Here is an 18,837-nt window from a genome sequence, read left to right as displayed (position 1 = left end):
TTCAGTTCACTATATGTCTCAGTTTATCAGTTTGTAAACAGATATAATATTTAATCATTTTGCACAATATGTATTGAGTGCCTACTATGTGCCAGGCCTTTTTCCAGAGTTGGGGAATCTATTAGTGAATGAAAAAGGCAAAAAAATAAACAAAATAACTCTGGAGCTTACAAAATGGGGGAAGAAAAATAAATTTACTTATTTGTTATGCTAGAAGGTGCACTACACCATCTATGTGTAGTAGACTACACCTTTTATGTGTACTACACCTTCTATGTACTACAAGAAAAGATAGAGCAGAGTTAGAAGGGCTGGGGAATCAGATGGTGGGTTGATAGTTTAAATTGGATTGCTCCAAGTTCACTGAGAGGGTAACATTTTAATGAAGGCTTGAAGGAAGGGAATATGTTAACTGGGAGGTACAGGCGGTGCAATGGCCCCGAGGAAGGAGAGTGCCCACTGTGTTAAAGGCAGTGGTATCAGCATTTGGTCCCTCAACAAGTAGCATCACATCACCTGGGAATATGTTAGAAATGCAAATTCTTGGACTTCACCTGAAGCTTACTGAAGTCCTCCAAGTGAACTTGATGCACACTCAAGTTTGAAAATGGCTGGTTTAAGGAATACCAAGGAGGGCCCTTTGGCTAGAGCAAATGAAGGATGGGGAAGAACTGTAGGAAGCAGGGTTCTATCAGTGATGGGGAGGAGGGCAGCTTGGTGGAGCCTCACAGTCCATGGTAAGAGCTCAGCTTCTACTCTGACTGGCAGGGTTAGCCTTTGGCAAGCTTTGAGAGAGGTGGTGTGTTTTCATAGCTAGGTTGGGAATAGACTGAGGGGAAGGATGGAAGCAGGGAGCTTCCTTGGATCCTAATCCAAGGGAGAGGTGATGTAGCTGGAACCAGGATGATGGCAGCAGAGGTGATGAGAAATTATTAAATTCTAAATCTAATTTTGAGATGGCATTGATAGGATTTGTTGATGAATAGGATGTAGAGTGTGAGAAAAAGAAAATGGTCAAGAAGGACTCAGATTTTACACTGATGAGCTGGAGAATGGGGTTGCCCTTTGCTGGGATGGGGAAGGCTGAGATGCAGCAAGTTTGAAAGAAGGGTCAGAAATTCAGTTTTGCTAAAGATGGCAAGGAGAAGATATCTGATATACATCCAAGTGTTTATATAATCTGGAGCTAAGAGGAGGAGGCTGGGCTGAGATACAAATTTGGGAGTTAGCATATAAATGATGTTAAAACAAGACATAATCTGTGCAGTAGTTAAGGGAAAATGTAATTCATAAAGTAAATACTGAAAATGAATAATTATATTAACTACTAAAGGGAAAGAACTTACATAATGGTTAGCAATTTGGTCTTAGCCTCTTCCCTGTCCTGATGTTTGTGTTGAGTACTTGATCATACGAAGGTCAATTGTGTAATGAACCATGTACTTAATGGGTAGTCATTATACTTGATATGATTTCACATGAATCATCATTGTATAACTTTAGATTTCTGGTTCACCCAATAGGGAGTAGAGTCTACAAAACCCACTGAGCCATATCCAGAATACACAATTGAGTATTTACCTTTCTAAAATTGCTTTAGAAATTGGAGGTTGGCCAGATAGCTGAACTGAGTTATGACTGGAACTGAGAACAATGCTTACCTATGATTCTGCTGCTCAAACCCTTAATTTTCCCACATTGTATTTATACTGTACTATCCATTACTTTATTAATGCATTTGAATGTAGGTGAATTGTCAATGGATACTATAATTGGAAAGGATACCTTAAGACAAAAATTTCAAGCAAACTCTCGAAGGTATACTTTCTTTTCACATTTTTAAATACTATTCTTACACTGTCCTTTCCATTTTTTATTCCTTTGTTTGGCTTCAAAATTAGAGTCTTTCATATTAACAATTAAACTTTCATATAGCAATTCAACTTGATGCCAGAAGCATGTCTTCTCCATTGCCTCCAGCCTCTGGGCTCAAGCTACCTTTCTTGTTCAGTGTCATGCCCATTCTCTCATCCCCACCCTTGCCAGCTTGTCTTTTCTTACCTGCTCTTCCTCTGTCTCTCTTTCATAAGCTAGGCAGAACGAGACAGACAGCAGTCTTTCAAGGCCCCTCTCTCCCCAACTATCCATAAAGGAAATTGTGCGTTCAGGAAATGTACAAAACTTAACTTCTCTTGGGGAGAATAACACCTTTTCAGGCCAAGCAGTTTTTCATTTAATTGTAAGTGCAGTAGTGGCTTAGCTTGCCTAACTTTTCTGGAGAGTTGTTTTTCATAGCATTGGATACTGTTTCAACTAGGAAGTTTTAAATAACAAGATTCAAAACAAAAAACCAAATGGAATTAAATGTACTAAATCAGAGACAAATACCTTTGTCTTCAAACATATGTTGCCTTTAAAACAGACAAATATAATCACAAAAATCTTGAAAATGATTTATCTCTAGACAATCACATGGATGGTAAGGGGAAGATATTCTTCTTTTAGCCAATTTCACTTTGCCTCCAATTCTTCTGTCCATTAATTCTTCTCTGCCTCCTTCTTTGATGTTCATATTTCTTGTTATTAAGTAGCTTAAATACAGTACAGAAGCTTGGAAGCAGTCATGGAGGTTAACAGTTTAGGGAATGCTTAACAATAGTGATTAAGGAAGAAAACATATTTTTGTTAATTAATAGGAATTGGAAAAAGAAAGGACTCATCTTATGGAAGATGTTACAGCAAACAAAAGAAGGATGAAAGAACTAGAAGATAATTTGCTCTACCGTCTGACCAGTACTCAGGGTTCCCTGGTAGAAGATGAGAGTCTCATTGTCGTGTTGAGTAATACGAAAAAGACTGCTGAGGAAGTGACTCAGAAGCTGGAAATTTCTGCTGAGACAGAAATTCAGATTAATTCAGCCAGGGAGGAATACAGACCTGGTGAGTTTAGTAATGAAAGCTAAAAGTCACAGGATAATAAAGTGGGAAAGTAATGTTAAAATTAGGGGGAGCGACTGATCAAAGAAATTTATATGAATGATAAAAGTGGGATGACTGTTTATTTTTGTGGCATTTTGGGGGACAAAATGTTTAGTGAAATTGGGTTGAAAGCATTTTATAAAGCTTTTTATGTTCTAAATGTTTGTCACTAATACTAGTTGGTAAATCCTATAAAGGTCTTATGACCTTATTTGATGTTTAAGTTAGTGAGTAAAGAGGGAGGAATTTTCTTTTAAAATTTTGACTACGAATTAGTGTAGCATTTGAGGGCTATTGACCTAGCTGTCATTTAGTAACTAAAAGCCAGTATTTTGTTTATAGTCTTTGGATTAGGGAGCTAGTTTATTCTCTGGTCTCGTGGAAGACGTTCAGCTGCAGCCGTCAGCTTATGAGCTGGTGTTTATCAGTTACACAGGGAACATGCCCAAGGAATCCCATTGGCTATGCTGTAGCAATTTATCATTACTCCTGGAAAAACAACTGAAACAATATTATCTACTGATGGAGGGTCAGGAGGCTCATTCTTGCTATGGTTTGTCTGTAAACTTGAGGCTAAGGTTAGGCATTGCTGTTTTTTTAGAGCTTAAGAACGAGGTCCTTTAAAATGGCTATCACTTTCCAGGTGTTGAACACAAAACCCTCGAAATCCCTTTAGTGGTCTTTTTCTACCTATAGAAGGAGGTAGTAAACTATATGTAGAAAGAGTCTAGAACTTCTTCACTGGAAAGTACCATTTGGTAAATAGAAATAGGAAGTTACACAAAGCATATAAATAATGAGCCTTGATCTGGACTCTCATTGCCGGTGGGTATTCACTGGTAAGGCACAAAAACTTGTTCTGTTTGTGTGGAGCTTAGGCTGATCCATTTACAGTGGTCACTTATTTCTTGCCCTTGCAGTACATGCAACCCTGCTCTTTGTCTTTCAGTGGCTACGAGGGGCAGCATCCTCTACTTCCTGATCACGGAGATGCGCTTGGTTAATGAGATGTATCAGACCTCACTCCGCCAGTTCCTGGGCTTGTTTGACCTTTCCCTAGCCAGGTACTTCTACTCTCAGGAAGCCAAACCGCACTCAGTATCTGTGGGTTAGAATGATGACATTCGGTTTCAAACGCCCTTTCCCCTGCTTAGTAAAAGGCTTTTTCTCTTTAATCTAAGATTAGTGTCAATATCATTGTGGTGACAAATCTTTCTGATTTGCCATTTTAATGCCCAGAGAACGCATCGACCTGATTCCCTGGGATTCCTGTGCTTCTGTTAAATAAGAAAATTTCCCAAGACATTTTTGTGAGTGGTTATGCCTTCTGGGTGAAATAGATTTAGACGACATTGAGGATTCTGTTAGGTTGTTTCACGTAGAGAGAATGCTTGTTATTTTAGATTTAGGTGTCTTACGCTTGATGTGTAAAAATAAGAATTGGTCCTCCAAAGTTACTTATTCTCCATTAAAGATGTTGTTTTTATAGATGGTTGAAAAGGGCAGTGGAATAAACCTGATTGGAATGTTCTTTTCTCTAGGTCTGTCAAGAGCCCAATTACAAGCAAAAGGATTGCTAACATCATAGAGCACATGACCTACGAGATGTATAAGTGTGCTGCCCGGGGCTTGTATGAGGAGCACAAATTCCTATTCACCTTGTTGCTCACCCTAAAGATTGACATCCAGAGGAACAGAATCAAGCATGAAGAGTTTCTCTCCTTTATTAAAGGTCAATTTAGCCTTAAGAAAATATTGTACGCAGGTGCAGGAGTTGGAATTATTGTGAAGGTCCTATGCAGTATTTTTTCCATCCATAACAATCTCCATGCATTTCATTTAAGATCACATTTCCTTGCAGTATTTTACTCGTTCATTTATTCATTGAATATTTATTGAGAACCCATTGTCCACTGGGGCTTAGGATAGATTCTTTGGTTGCATCAGTGAATGAAATAAAAAAGAATCCTGCCCTTGTGGAGTTTATTATTTTTTTTGTGGGGGGGGGGTATAAAAATAGTGAAAAAAAAATAAATTATGTGGTTTGTGCTGTGGTGAAAAAAACAGAGCAGGATAAGGAGGTAGGGAGTGTTATGGGTTGAAGTATGTCTTCTGAAAAATATATGTTGTAGTCTTAATCTCCAGTACCTCCAGATCTTATTTGGAAACAGGGTAATTTCAGATGGAATTAGGCATGTAAAATGAGGTTGGGTGGTGCAACGGTGGCTCAGTGACAGAATTTTTGCCTGCCATGCCGGAGATCCAGGTTCAATTCCCAGAGCCTGCCCATGCCAAAAAAAAAGATTGATAGTGAGGTTGTGTTAGAGGAGGGTGAGCCCTTAATCCAATGTGACTGGTGTCCTTATAAGAAGGGAAGAACACTATGTGACAATTGAGGCAGAGGTGTTACTGGCAAACCACCAGGAGCTAGGAGAGATTCTCCCCCTTAGGTTTAAGAAGAAGCCTGGTCCTGTCAATACCTTGATTTCAGATTTCTGCCCCCCAGAACTTGACAGGAGAAATTTCAGTTGTTTTAAGCCACCCAGTTTGTGGTAGTTTGTTATAGCAGCTCTAGGAAACTAAGACAGGGAGTTGAAGGGTTTACAGAAATGAGGGAGGCTTAAAATTTTAAATGGGGTATTTAATGGAGTATTTATTGGGGTGGGCCTCCCTGAGAGATTAGCAGGGAAGCAAAGACCTGAAGAAAGAGAGGACTTTAGCCAAGGGGACAACTAGATGAAGAGCCTTTAAAGATGAGACACAATTTTATGTAGCAGGAAATTTTCATGACTTCTCCTGGAAAGTAGTTTTTCAAATCAACTTGAAGATTACCCCAATGTGGATAGGAGGGAAAGGGTATAGATGTGTGCATGGTGTGTTCTGCAGGTTCCTATTCTTACTAATAAATACACAAATGCATGTTTTTATTCAAATATGTATGCATGTACATGTGTTGGGAATTGAATCATGTCTCACACAAAAGGCATGTTCAGGTCAAAATCCCTCACCCTATGGACATGAATCCATTTGTAAGTAGGACCTTTGAAGATGTTATTAGTTAAAGTGTGCCCAAGTTGAATGAGCAGGAACCTTGATCCAATATGGCTGAAGTCCTTATAAGCAAAGGAAATTGGACATCGGGGAAAAAGCCAGGGGAAGATCAAAAAACTGAATGCCAATGGAACCTGAAAGAGAAGGAGAAGATGCCACTATGTGCATTGCTATGTTATAGAAAAGCCAAAGAGAGAAGAATTGCCAGCAACCAACCTCAGAACACCAGTCTACAGGGAGAAAGCATCACCTTGGTTATCTTGCTGACACCTTGATTATGAATTTTTCATAGCTTCAAAACCATAAGCCAACAAATTTCCACTGTCTCAGTCAACCCATGGTATGGTATTTGTTTTAGCAGCAGGAAATCAATGCAGGTTTTGCTACGATGAATGATGCAGTGCTGTGACAAATACCTAAAAATATGGAAATGACTTTGGGATTGGATAAAGGATAAAGGCTGGAAGTATTGTGAGGTGCTTGATAGAATAAGCCTAGATTGCTTTGAAGAGACTGTTGGTAGAAATATGGACATTAAAGGTACATCCAATGAAACCTATGAAAGAGATGATGACTGTGTTATTGGAAAGTAGAAGAAAAGTAATCCTTGTTTTAAAGTGGCAGAGGACTTCGAGAAATTGTGTTCTGATGTTGGATAGAAAGTGGAACTTGTAAGCAATGAATATGGATGTTTAGTTGAGTAGATTTCCAAGCTAAGTATTAAAGGTACCGCTGGACTTCTCTTTGTAGCTCATAGTAAAATATATGCGGAAAGAGATAAACTGAGGATTAAACTCTTAAGCATAAAAGAACTAACAATTGATGGTTTTGAAAAATTTCAGCCTATCCAGTTTGCATGCTCTGAGACTAAGGCCAGAAGGGGCTCTATCAGGGACCTCTCTGAGTGGTTGTGACGCTACTCCCCAAAGAATAGGGTTTCATGTGAGGTTTCACTGAACAATCCTGTGCTAAAGAAGGTGTGGCTGAACGTGGGTCCCGTCAGCCATTTCAGTGGAAGTCAGGATTGGAAATGCAGTTTCCAATTCTGTGGTAAGTCTCATTGTCTGATAGCTTAGAGCCACTCTATGAACAAAGGCAACGAGATTTTTCCAAAATTTGTATAAACAGAGTCACTACCAGCCTGGACTGAAAGGGACATATGGAAGGAAGAATGACTTCAAGAGCAGAACCGTGGAAGCAAAATTTGGAATAAAACTATCTTCCGGGACCAAGAGAGCAGGCCCACCTACATGTGTGGAGGGCGTGGGCCTCGTGCCCCATTGTTCAGAGACAGTGTTGCTACCCTGATGCTCAGAGATGGTGGGGCCTGTGCCCCAGTGTTTGGGAAGAGCATGACCTTTGTACAAATGCTCAGAAGAGGTGGGGCTGCCGCTCAATTCTGCCTGCAGGACAAAACATGGATCCATAGATTACTCTCAGATGTTGAAATCTTGAAATCTAGTGGAGTCTGACCTGCTGATTTGATATTTGTTTGAGACTCATGACCCCTGTTTTCCTCCCAGTTTCTTCCCTCTTGAATGAGAATGTTTAACCTATACCTGTCTTTGTACTGAATATTACTATCTTCTAGTCTCAATAACTCTGATGCTCCAACTGATGGAGTTTTTCTAAGAAAGCATTCTCAGTTCAGGCATGAAACGTATTTCCTTATTGAGATAATATTGAACCTAATGTCCATTTCTGGTTGAAATACTGCAAAGTGAATCATTGTTCAGCATGATAATTAAAAACATTTAGAATTAGGAAGATGAAATTTAAAATATTGGCTTCACTGCTTTATCTCTGAGTACTCTTATATGCTTGAGCAGATTATTTAACCTTTTCAAGCTTCAGTTTCCTCACCTATAAAACAAGGATAATGCAATCTCTCTAATAGGATTATTGAAAATTATATACAATTTATGTAAATCCTTTCACATAGAATATGCTTAGCAAATGATAGGTATTGTTACATTATCTTTGGGATTTTATTTTATTTCTAAATTAGTCTTATATGTGTGTAAGTCAGATGGTTCTTTTTGTTGTCATTCAACAGCTACTTATAATGCTGCTTTATAAACAGTTTCAAAGAAAATTTTGGACTCCAAGACCCCTTTTACTGTAAGACTGCCCTTTGATAGTTATGCTGGTGAGAGCTACCCTACATTATGAACTTCCTCTGTAAAAGACTTTTAAAATCACTTTTTAAAAGGTTATTTAGGTAGTAACAATGTGCGGTATTTGTTTCTTAATTTTTTTCCTCTGCAAAATTAAAAATCTTTGTGCTTGATGACTCTCTCAGTTTGACTTAGTAATGATGCTTTATGTTTGTGTGGTAAAACTTGTATATATAAATCTTTCATTATAAACATACATAATTTTTACAAAGCATCATGATAAAAATTCAGACTTACTCCTTCCCAAATCAAGAGAGTTTGAGAAAATAATGGAATGTATAATTCTTAATAATATTGAGAACTTAATTTGAATTTTTCCTGTTTTAGCTTTTTTTTCCTCAGCAGACCATTTAATCTGGTACCATATAATCTAGGAATTATGTTCCTCTTTCCCCAGTTGAAAATTTTCCCTGTGCTCATTGTATACTTTTGGGCCAGGCAAGATTTTCATAACATATTTAACTTTCAATAAATAGTATATAATGCTTTACCTGCAAACATTACCCTTTCTTTTACAGAAACAACCATTTCCTAATGTTTGGGTTAGTACCATATTCTTTTCAGTTTGTTGGGAAATGGACAGTTGCCATGGAAATTGGACTGACATTTATGCAACATAATGCATTGTCCTTAGGTCTTTGACTGATCCCTGACATTAAAACAATTGGTTTTGATTTTATGAACTAATATTTCCATTGAATTGGCTTTAAGGTCACATTTATTTTGTTGGAAATCTACTAAGATGAATTTGGGAAAATATAACAATTTAGTGGTGCATGCCACCTGGATAAAGTAAAGATTTGTTCAATAAATATATTGAGTATTATTATTTTTATGATCTGCTCTGTTCAAAGAAGGATTTTAAAGATGGCCAAGTGGATTGGCTATATCCCCTTAAGAATAATGCTAGAGCATGATTTTCACTGAAAGACCTCAAGGAATTTAATTTATTAAACAGTTTATTTTATTCTTTAATATTTGCTACCTCTTTCTTTGATTTAAAATTAAAATAAAATTGTTCACAAATATGGTTTTTCTGAGGGGGGGCAGTGATAACATTTTTAAGGTGTCATTTATTTTATGGTTTTGTGCAAGTTATATGAGTTATGTGAGCATAGGGAAATCATCAGCAGAAGGACAAGAATCAGCACCAAATGATGTTAGATTGATCAAGCATCAGTGATATAGCACACCCTGTGGCTGTGCTAAAAAAATGATGTAAATAATAACTTACTATGTAACCTAGCAAACACATGTGGTGACGTTAACACTTGTAAAGAAATTCTCTGCTTAAAATCAGCTTGTGCTAACAGTGGGCATTACTTAATATGGATGATAGCTACTCATTTAGTGACCTCTGCCAAGTCCTAGACCCTGTTTTATGTACTGCACATGTATTATCTGTCATCAGCATGGCAACCCAGCCAGCTGGGCTTCATTATTCCCATTTTACATATTTTCAGGCAAAGGCTGAGGAAGGTCAGATGGCTTGTCCTGGGTCTTGGCAAGTGGAGATACAATGCAATCCTGGCTCTAGAGGCATAGACATCTAGAGTCCTAAATGTACTTTTTTTCAAAATCATCCATTCTTTTATTAAATTTTAAAACATGTTAATCTTTTGATTTATCTTTCTGAGATTAATAACGGCTAAGATTTTAAAATAATTGAAATGAAAATACTGTAATCAAAATTTTCAGTAAATATATCGTTCTATGTAGTCAAAGAAAAATCTGATAACTTTTTGTGCTATGTTTTAAAGGTGGTGCCTCGTTGGACCTTAAAGCCTGTCCCCCTAAACCGTCTAAATGGATCCTGGATATGACCTGGCTAAATTTGGTGGAACTCAGCAAACTAAGACAGTTTTCAGATGTCCTTGATCAGGTAACTGGTACTTTGAATAAAATTATGATAATGTCATAGTGAGTAGCTTTCTGATTTGTCACTAGCTCCAATATTTGTAGAGGAGAAAGATTTCCTAATATATTGGTCTTAAAATGGCATTACAAGTACTTTCCCTTTCTCTTTGCTCACCTACACTCTGATAAAGCACAGTCTAGCCACTGCAGATGGGCCTTACAGGAAGAAGTGTGTCCAGAAAGTTCAACTAGTGCTGTCTGGGACCTTATGTCAGTATCTACTCATGGAGATCCACAAATAGAAACATGGACAGATTAAGTTAGCTTCTAATGAATGATATAATTAGATGCATTTAAGAAGATTTTCCCTCCTTCTAAAGACTAAATGGAAAGGGATATGAACAGCTTGCCTACATACTAAGTTTATTTTTTTGCCCCTTGTTCCTCTCCCCTCTTCTTCTTTGTCCTCTCCTGCTCCCATTATTCTCCTTTTGTTAGGCATCCAGGATTGACTCATACAAATAGTTGGCCTATTATCTTTAGATTTTAACATCTGTCCTTAATCATCCAGATCCTGATTAATTGTGAAAGTGGTCGGATTGCAGAAAGTTGAATTGGGGCAAGCCAGTACACAGACTCTTAAAATGCAGGTGACCAGAGAGAAGCCAGACTTAGCCAGGGACTTTATTCAGCTACCAGTTGAAGGCTGTTTGGACCAGGAAATTTACTAAGGTGCCATATTTTCGTGTTTTGGCTTATAAATATAACTGACAATGATGCTTGTTATTACTGTCAGGTATTTTGGGGGGACAAATCATTCCTTTGGTCTGAAAATGTCCTTTTTCCTTCAGAAGGTGACCCCCACTTACCTTTCTCTGAAGCCAGCTTTGATCTTTGCAGGGAACCATTATCTGTTGTTGCTCTCTTCTAGAGATATCTCTTATCCTTGAATTCCTTCCATATTATATAGTCTTTTATGATTGAAAGAGGTTATTTTTTTTCTTAAATGATGCTTTCCAAATACATACCTGGCATGGTTTTTCCATTGATTAAACCCCAAGAAATACATTTGGGAATTAGTCAAAGGAAATATACCAGAGAACAAAGATTTTATTTATTTATAGACTTTGTCTATTCAATATTTTTCAGATGCTAGCCCTTTAATGCTTATTTTTAAACTCCAAAGGATATTAAGCCCTGTTCTTTTCTTCTTTATCAGTTCCCTAAAGAAAGCTTGCCTGATCATTCATTTGGTGATGATATTCAGTGGTATATTTCAGATTGCTCTAGATTAATAGAGAATTGACCAACAATCTTTTCATTCAGTAATAAACATGTATCAGATGCCTTCTTTTGTGCCAGGGCTGCTACTGGGAAATGAGATCACATAAGTACACAGTCCCTTTTCCTGCGATGATTGACTGGAGCAAATCAGATTTCCTTAAAATTATGAAAATGAGCTTCCACTGATTTCTTTATTCTCTACACATTTCTTACCACAAAGGCACAGAAGAAATTAAACAACCCAGAGCTCTTCCTATATTAAAAGCTAGTTGTATGCTGGTGTAAATACAGACAGGCTTTGGAGCAAATCATATTTGATTTCACACCATCACACTCATCAGCACTAAATGTGAAATAAAAAAAAATATTCAAGGGATAAACCTCACACGTCTGGAATGGTCTTAATTTTGATGAAAATATCTGTGAACTGATCTGAAAGATTTTTGTATGGTATGACACATTTCTTATCCATTGACATTTTCAGATTTCAAGAAATGAGAAAATGTGGAAAGTTTGGTTTGATAAGGAGAACCCTGAGGAGGAACCTCTTCCAAATGCCTATGATAAATCTCTTGACTGCTTCGGACGTCTTCTCCTTATTAGGTCCTGGTGTCCTGATAGAACCATTGCCCAGGTAAATGGCACCTATTTAAACATATGGATGGGAAAATATTTTCAAGGAGAATTTTTTTTTTAATTTAAGGAAATATTTTAAAAATATTCAATGAGAATTTTCTTGTAGGCCTCTATGTAATTTTCTAGCCATATAATTCCGAAAAATGTAAAAATAAGCAGCAAAAAAATGTACTGAAATGTATATTTGTGCTAAGTGATTTGTTAATCTTCTTTGGTCCAAATGATGCAATAAGGGTGACTGAGAAAACTATGTTTCTAAGCTGGGTATATGTTCTAGTTTGCTAGCTGCCAGAATGCAATATACCAGAAACAGAATGGCTTTTAAAAAGGGGAATTTAATAAGTTACTACTTTATAGTTCTAAGGCCAAGAAAATGTTTCAATTAAAACAAATCTATAGAAATGTCCAATCTAAGGCATCCAGGGAAAGATACCTTGGTTCAAGAAGGCTGATGAAGTTCAGTGTTTCTCTCTCAAGTGGAAGGGCATATGGTGAACACAGTCAGAGTTTCTCATCTGGAAAGGCACATGGTGAACACGGTCAGGGTTCCTCTCTAAGGGCACGTGGTGAACACGGCGTCATCTGCTAGCTTCTTCTCCTGGCTTCCTGTTTCATGAAGCTCCCCGGGAAGCATCTTTTATCTTCATCTCCAATGGTCGCTGGCTGGTGGACTCTGCTTCTCATGGCTATGCCGTTCTGCTCTGCTGTCTTTGAATCGCACTCATTCTCCAAAATGTTTCCTCTTTTATAGGATTCCAGAAATTTATCAAGACTCACCCAAATGGGTGGAGACATGTTGTCACCTCATCCAGCTTAACCACCACTCTTGGTTGAATCACATCTCCAGGGAGATGATCTAACTACAGATTCAAACATACAGTATTGAATAGGGATTATTCTGCCTTTATGAAATGGGTTTTAGATTAAAACATGGCTTTTCTAGGGGACATACATCCTTTCAAGCCAGCACAGTATATAAGGATCATATAAAAGTATTATATTATTGTTCTGAAACATTTTTTATTAACTCAGAAGTGATATGGCTGCTCCAGATCGATAGATGTGAAAGTGTTCCTTTAATCAGGCAGAATGTAAAGGAACAAGGGAGGAAATGAGGCCCCCCAAATTCTCAAACCCATAGTCATTTACTGAGGATGTGCCACAATCCTAGATGAAAGAAAGTAGATCGGCCTAACACTGTTTGAATTTCACTTAGAGTTTCAATGTGAATCCAACCTCCAGAAGACCCTTCTATTTCCCAGCTCCAAAAAATATATATCAGGTAGCCCACGGTTGCTCAGCAGGTAGAGTTCTCGTCTGCCATGCTGGGGTTCTGGGTTCAATTCCTGGTGCCTGCCCATGCAAAGAAAAAAAAATCATACAGTGGTACCATACAACCAGAATTTATTGGCTCATGATTTTGAAGCCAAAAGTCCAAGATCGAGGCACCAGCAAGGCGATGTTTTCTTCCTGGAGACTTGGCATCATGGGGCTGGCTATGGGTGACCCTTGGTCTTTTCTGTCACATAGCAATGCATGTGGCTGCATTCTTTCTGTTCACTTTTGGGTTCTAGTGATCTCCAGCTTCTTCTCATCATGGTTGTCTTTATAAACCCTCTGGTCATAGGATTAAGGCCTAATCTCACTCATTTTTGGTCACACCTTATCTAAAAACAACATCTGCAGGACATCCTATTTACAATGGGTTCATACCGACAGGAATGGATTAAGAACCTGTTTTTTACTGGGGTACATAATTCAAGCTACTATACCATCTTTTCAAGTCTTTTAATCTGCTGGCATAGCATCATAGAAATTTACCTTCTAAAAAAGACTTGTGTCTTGCCTTCACATATAAAAAGATATGCTCTAATATTCAGCACAGATTGATTCCTATAGGGCTTCTCCAAATAAGCCATGGAGCAATAATAGGCTGGGGTTTATAATAGAATGTAGGAAATTCTTCCCTTCACTCTCCAGAGGGAGTTTTAAAAACTTATGAAGTAACCACCTCCAAGTACACTTAGGTATTGTGGAACCATGTAAACAACAAGATTCAATGATTTATTGAGAAAAGAAAAATGAGTTTTGCAACTCAGGGCTCTGGGGTTACCCTTCCTTTAGTTTCCCTTCTCAACTTCATTACTTTTATCCTGCCCAAATGAATTGTCATACAGTTGCTTTATTTAAAGGCAATGTGAAAGGGAAGGTTCAAGTAGTTTTTTCTTTCTTTTTTCATAGAAAACTTTATTTGAAACTTTATTTGGTTTGGTGCTGAATTTAAGTCTACCAGACTCCTTTGTAATTTTGTCATCTTCATCTAGACCTCTGTCATCCCCAGCTGGCCACAGCTATTGCCTCCCAACTGGTCTCCTTTATCCCCTCTTTTCCACTCTAGTCTGTCCTGAACACTCAGGAAGAAATGAAAATATGCATTCCTTGGCTTTTAAAGTCCCTCTTTGCTTCCCATGACCTTACCGAATCTTCATCAATTAATTGCTCTTGTGGTCGGCCCTTTCCCAGACCTTTGGAACAGCGTTACCTACTTCTCTGAAGTTCTAATTCTTGCTCTATGCAAGTTTAATCCTGGGGACTGCGAAGCTTCCCAAGGGCACGATATTTATTCACTTCTCTGTTCCCCAAACTGAGCATACGGCCTGGGACACAGGAGGTGGCTGTGGCCCGAGATTCATACTTGTTACATGAGGGAGACTGTCTCTGATGGGGACACCCAGTAACGCTTGAGATTGATTGTCCTGCTGAGATAGTGAAGCATGTTAGATTGTGGTTGAATTTAAGCGAAAAGAAATGTACTTCTCTCTAGCACACATATGTTGTGATTTCAGATTTATGCCTACAACACTGGTGCTGTACCTGAAATTGCTAAGTATCCCACACAATCCATATTTGCACCACAGACTCATTACAACCCATAGACTTGGTTGTTGGATGTAATGGCTTTGACCCTATTTGAGGATGCCTTTTTCAGAAACAGAAACTTTTTCCCCAGAAAATGCCTTTAGTCATAATTTACATTACAAGCGAAAGAGCCTCTTTTACTGATAGAAATCAAACTCTGGATGCTTTGATGCCAAAGATAACTGTTTAACCTGCCCTCTTCTTTGGTTCAGACCCTTCTGCAACTTTTCTGATTCAAGGGAGGTGCTGCCTGAAGTGGTTTTGTGTTTCTCCAGGGCTGGAAGGGACAATGCTCACCTGCCTGGCCCTGGGAAGGGGCACATCACTCTGCACGCACAGCTGCGCTCTGCTCCTATGTGAGAATGATCACCCTGGGGTGCTCCACTGGGGAGAGAAACTTCGGTTTTAGCTACTCGGGGTGGGAGAAGACATTAGAATGGGAAGCACATTTTTTTGGATGAAATGTCAAATATTTATAAGGGGAGAATATAGGCCAAGAATCATATTCACAACTAACAGTATTGGTTGAAAAAGAAGTATTTTTACCATGTTTGGGAAAGGACTGTGTTGTTATTAGAATTATCGTATGGTTGATCATATAGTTGACAAAGGCTGTAACTCATGGGCATGGATTTTAATTAGAACAAAATTAATAGCTAAGGGGTGAGCCAAAGTGAAAAGGGCTGGTGACAGGGATAAGGGAAGAGAAATGAGATAGGAAGAAAGTGAGATGAGTGAATGAATGATAGAATGAAAGTAAAAGAAAGTTAGAAGAGAGAAGATTTAAGGGACTCAAGCATGGAAAAAAATTACTAGACATTCCTGAGTGAAATTTCCTTGTTTTTTAAATGGAATATCAGTAATTCTGATATAAAGAAAGCTTGCTGTGGAATACTTTCACCCCTCTCTAAGCCCAGCTTATTTTGATAGGGGCTTTTGGTTTGACTTAATGTTGTTACTTGGGCAAAGAGGCTGAGCTTGTTAGGCAGAGATATTTATGTTTTCTGAATGATAAGGAATGTGTAACAGTAGAAAGTGGTATAGTTTATAAGAAGAAAAAATTGCATTTAGTTAAATGTTATCATTAAAATGTAAATTTTGTTTGACATTAGGATATATATATATGGGCTATATCTTATAAAGATTCATTCAACAAGATTTTTTTTTCAATAAGTAGTCATTTGACAAATACCTATTTTGATAAGCATTCATCAAATTCTACATATTGTGCTACTTACTTGGTTATTGAAATGCGTACATATTTCCCTGAAAGCGACCCAATGATAGAGTTTCCTAATGTTTTCATTTTCTACTTATAGCAATAAGCAACAAATGTGTTGAAATGGGTCACCGGGGAGGGCTCAGCAAACCTGGGTTCTGGGCTTTTAAGTGTATAACTTTGGAAAGTAACACAGCCACCCTGCCTGTACCGTGGGTATTAACAACAACAACAGCAACAACAAAACTACAAGAAAGAAAAAGAACTCAAGCCTCTGCCCTAATTCTCTGATGGAGTTACTGTGGACATCTTTGAACTAATGTGCAAAAAATGAAGTTTGAAAAACCACACTGCATTGTATATTTATGAAGAGTTAGAACTATTTTTGTTGACAAGTGTATTTGTTTCCTAGAGCTGCTGTAATAATCTCTTACAGACTGTGTGGTTTAAAACAGCAGAAATATATTCTTTCACAGGCTCAGAGTCTGCAAAGTGTCAGTAGGGCTCTGCTCCCTCGGAAAGGTCTAGGAGTAATTCTGTTTTTTGCCTCTTTCAACTCTCAGTGGTTCTAGGCATTTCTTGGCATGGGCAGCCTAATTCCAATCTCTGCCTCCTTCCTTTTGTGTGTCTGTGTATCCTTTTCGGTCTCTTACAGGGGCACTCTCATTGGATTTACCACCCTAATCTAGTATGATCTCTTACCTGAATTACATCCGCAGAGATTCTATTTCCAAAGAAGGTCACATTCTTACATTCTAGATGGACATAAATTTGGGGGAAGCGCTATTCATCTCATTACAATCAGTGTACTGTTTCTGGTAGGCCCGCAGGTACATCATGGACGCCATGGGAGAAAACTATGCAGAAGGAGTTATCCTTGATTTGGAGAAGACGTGGGAAGAATCTGATCCACGAACACCACTCATCTGTCTTCTGTCCATGGGCTCTGACCCCACAGATTCCATCATCGCTTTGGGGAAGAGATTGAAAGTTGAAACGCGCTACGTGTCCATGGGCCAGGGCCAGGAGGTCCATGCCCGCAAACTCTTGCAGCAGACCATGGCAAGCGTAAGGCCAGAGGTCTAGTACTGTGCTAACACATAGCCGTCACAGATCATGGAGTAGCAATGCGGAAATGAGTCACTCAGAAGAGTTTGAATTGATGTGCCACCAATTCTTAAGTGTTTTGGAGTTATGTAGTTTAAATCAGGTTATAGTTCAGATTTTCCCAATTAGGAATGAGGTTTTTGGAGTCTTTTTTAACTGTTGCTGACACTGTCTCCACCCTCTTTAAGAGTGTCTTGGTCTTTAAGAGTTCAAGCCTTTAAGAAATCCCTTTGCTGTAGTCTTAGTGGAATTTTGGGAAGAAGCAGAGCTAAACGGACACTTCTAATCAACCATGTTTTCTTGAAAGTCCTGTTATCTCTTTTCTGTTTCACTTTGGTAATTATCATGACTGCTATCACATAGTATTATTTCCATACGAGCACACTGTCAGGCAAATGCATGGAGAATGAAAGAAAAATAGCTTCTCACAATGAAACAGTATTGCATCCTTAGATTTGACCTAGATTAATTTAAAGTGGTTAATGTACTTCTCTATTAAATTTTAATCACTTAATTTCTATGGATGTATTAATTCAAATCTCTGCGTGAAACAGAAAATTACCTAATTTCCGTTTACTGTTGTTGACTTAGGGAGGATGGGCACTTCTGCAGAACTGTCACCTGGGACTTGATTTCATGGATGAGCTAATGGACGTAATTACAGAAACTGAGGCTGTGCATGATGCATTCCGCCTGTGGATGACCACAGAAGTTCATAAGCAGTTTCCCATTACGCTTCTTCAGATGTCCATTCGATTTGTCAATGAGCCCCCGCAAGGCCTCCGGGCAGGACTAAAGAGAACATATGGTGGTGAGTTGGGGCATTTGCATGTCTACAGGAGATGCATTTGGGAATGTGTATTGTTTTCTTAAATAAGTTATGACAACAGAATTGGCCAGGCTATAGTTACAGCAAATAGCACCATTATTTAACATGATGAGAAAGTGGTCAACCCTTTTGGTCATGCTCCATACAGAAAACACTCTAGCAGTGTCAGGGAGTCTGAGCCCATGATTCCCAGCTTATATTTTCCCGGTATTTCTCTACTTAAGCCTGTGATATTCTCTGGATAGACATTCTGTCTCTTTATGTTAGTATCTAAAAATGATAGTTTTATGTCATATGATCCTTATTTTCCATACCTAAGTAGGAAAGTAGCCTCTTCCAAGAGAAAAGTCTGAATTAAAATGATGGCCTGTCTTCATTTCATTAGGACCAGGTGTCAGAATGTTAGCTTAATTAAAACAAACAAACAAACAAAACAACAAAAGCAGACCAAAATGGCCCTCCATTCACCACTGGAACTGACGCTGCTCTCTTTGTGTTTGCTTCCTCTGCTTCATAGATTGTGTTTGGGACTCTTGGTCATGGGAAGAGATTGCGCTGTGAAATCAGAAAGCCTGATGCTGGTCACACCTGTTGTCCAGTGCTTGGTTCTCTTGGGGGCTAGTCACTCAAACAACTTGAGTTTCATTAACTTCATCTATGAAATAGGGATAATCAGATCTATCCAGGAGGACTGGAATATATTTAATTAAGATAATTAAAGATAGCTATATTGGGCTGTGTGATGGTGGCTCAGTGGCAGAGTTCTCGCCTGCCATACT

The 18,837-nt window shown here is 38.4% G+C and overlaps 1 protein-coding gene across 1 annotated transcript in view; it reads left to right on the top strand.

The window, feature by feature from the left end:
• The window catches only part of DNAH5 (dynein axonemal heavy chain 5), a 293,865-nt gene that overhangs the window by 251,925 nt on the left and 23,103 nt on the right, over positions 1-18,837 (top strand). Inside the window, exons 66-72 of the mRNA XM_077114905.1 lie at positions 2,697-2,940; positions 3,929-4,043; positions 4,521-4,711; positions 9,968-10,089; positions 11,833-11,982; positions 16,945-17,190; positions 17,821-18,040. Coding sequence (XP_076971020.1) covers positions 2,697-2,940; positions 3,929-4,043; positions 4,521-4,711; positions 9,968-10,089; positions 11,833-11,982; positions 16,945-17,190; positions 17,821-18,040 — 1,288 coding nt within the window. The remainder of the gene's footprint in view (positions 1-2,696; positions 2,941-3,928; positions 4,044-4,520; positions 4,712-9,967; positions 10,090-11,832; positions 11,983-16,944; positions 17,191-17,820; positions 18,041-18,837) is intronic.

Source organism: Tamandua tetradactyla, chromosome 9 (assembly GCF_023851605.1).
Source record: "Tamandua tetradactyla isolate mTamTet1 chromosome 9, mTamTet1.pri, whole genome shotgun sequence".
Lineage (NCBI taxonomy): Eukaryota > Metazoa > Chordata > Mammalia > Pilosa > Myrmecophagidae > Tamandua > Tamandua tetradactyla.
Note: the sequence above shows the minus strand (reverse complement) of the source record. Positions and strands in the feature narration are given on the sequence as shown.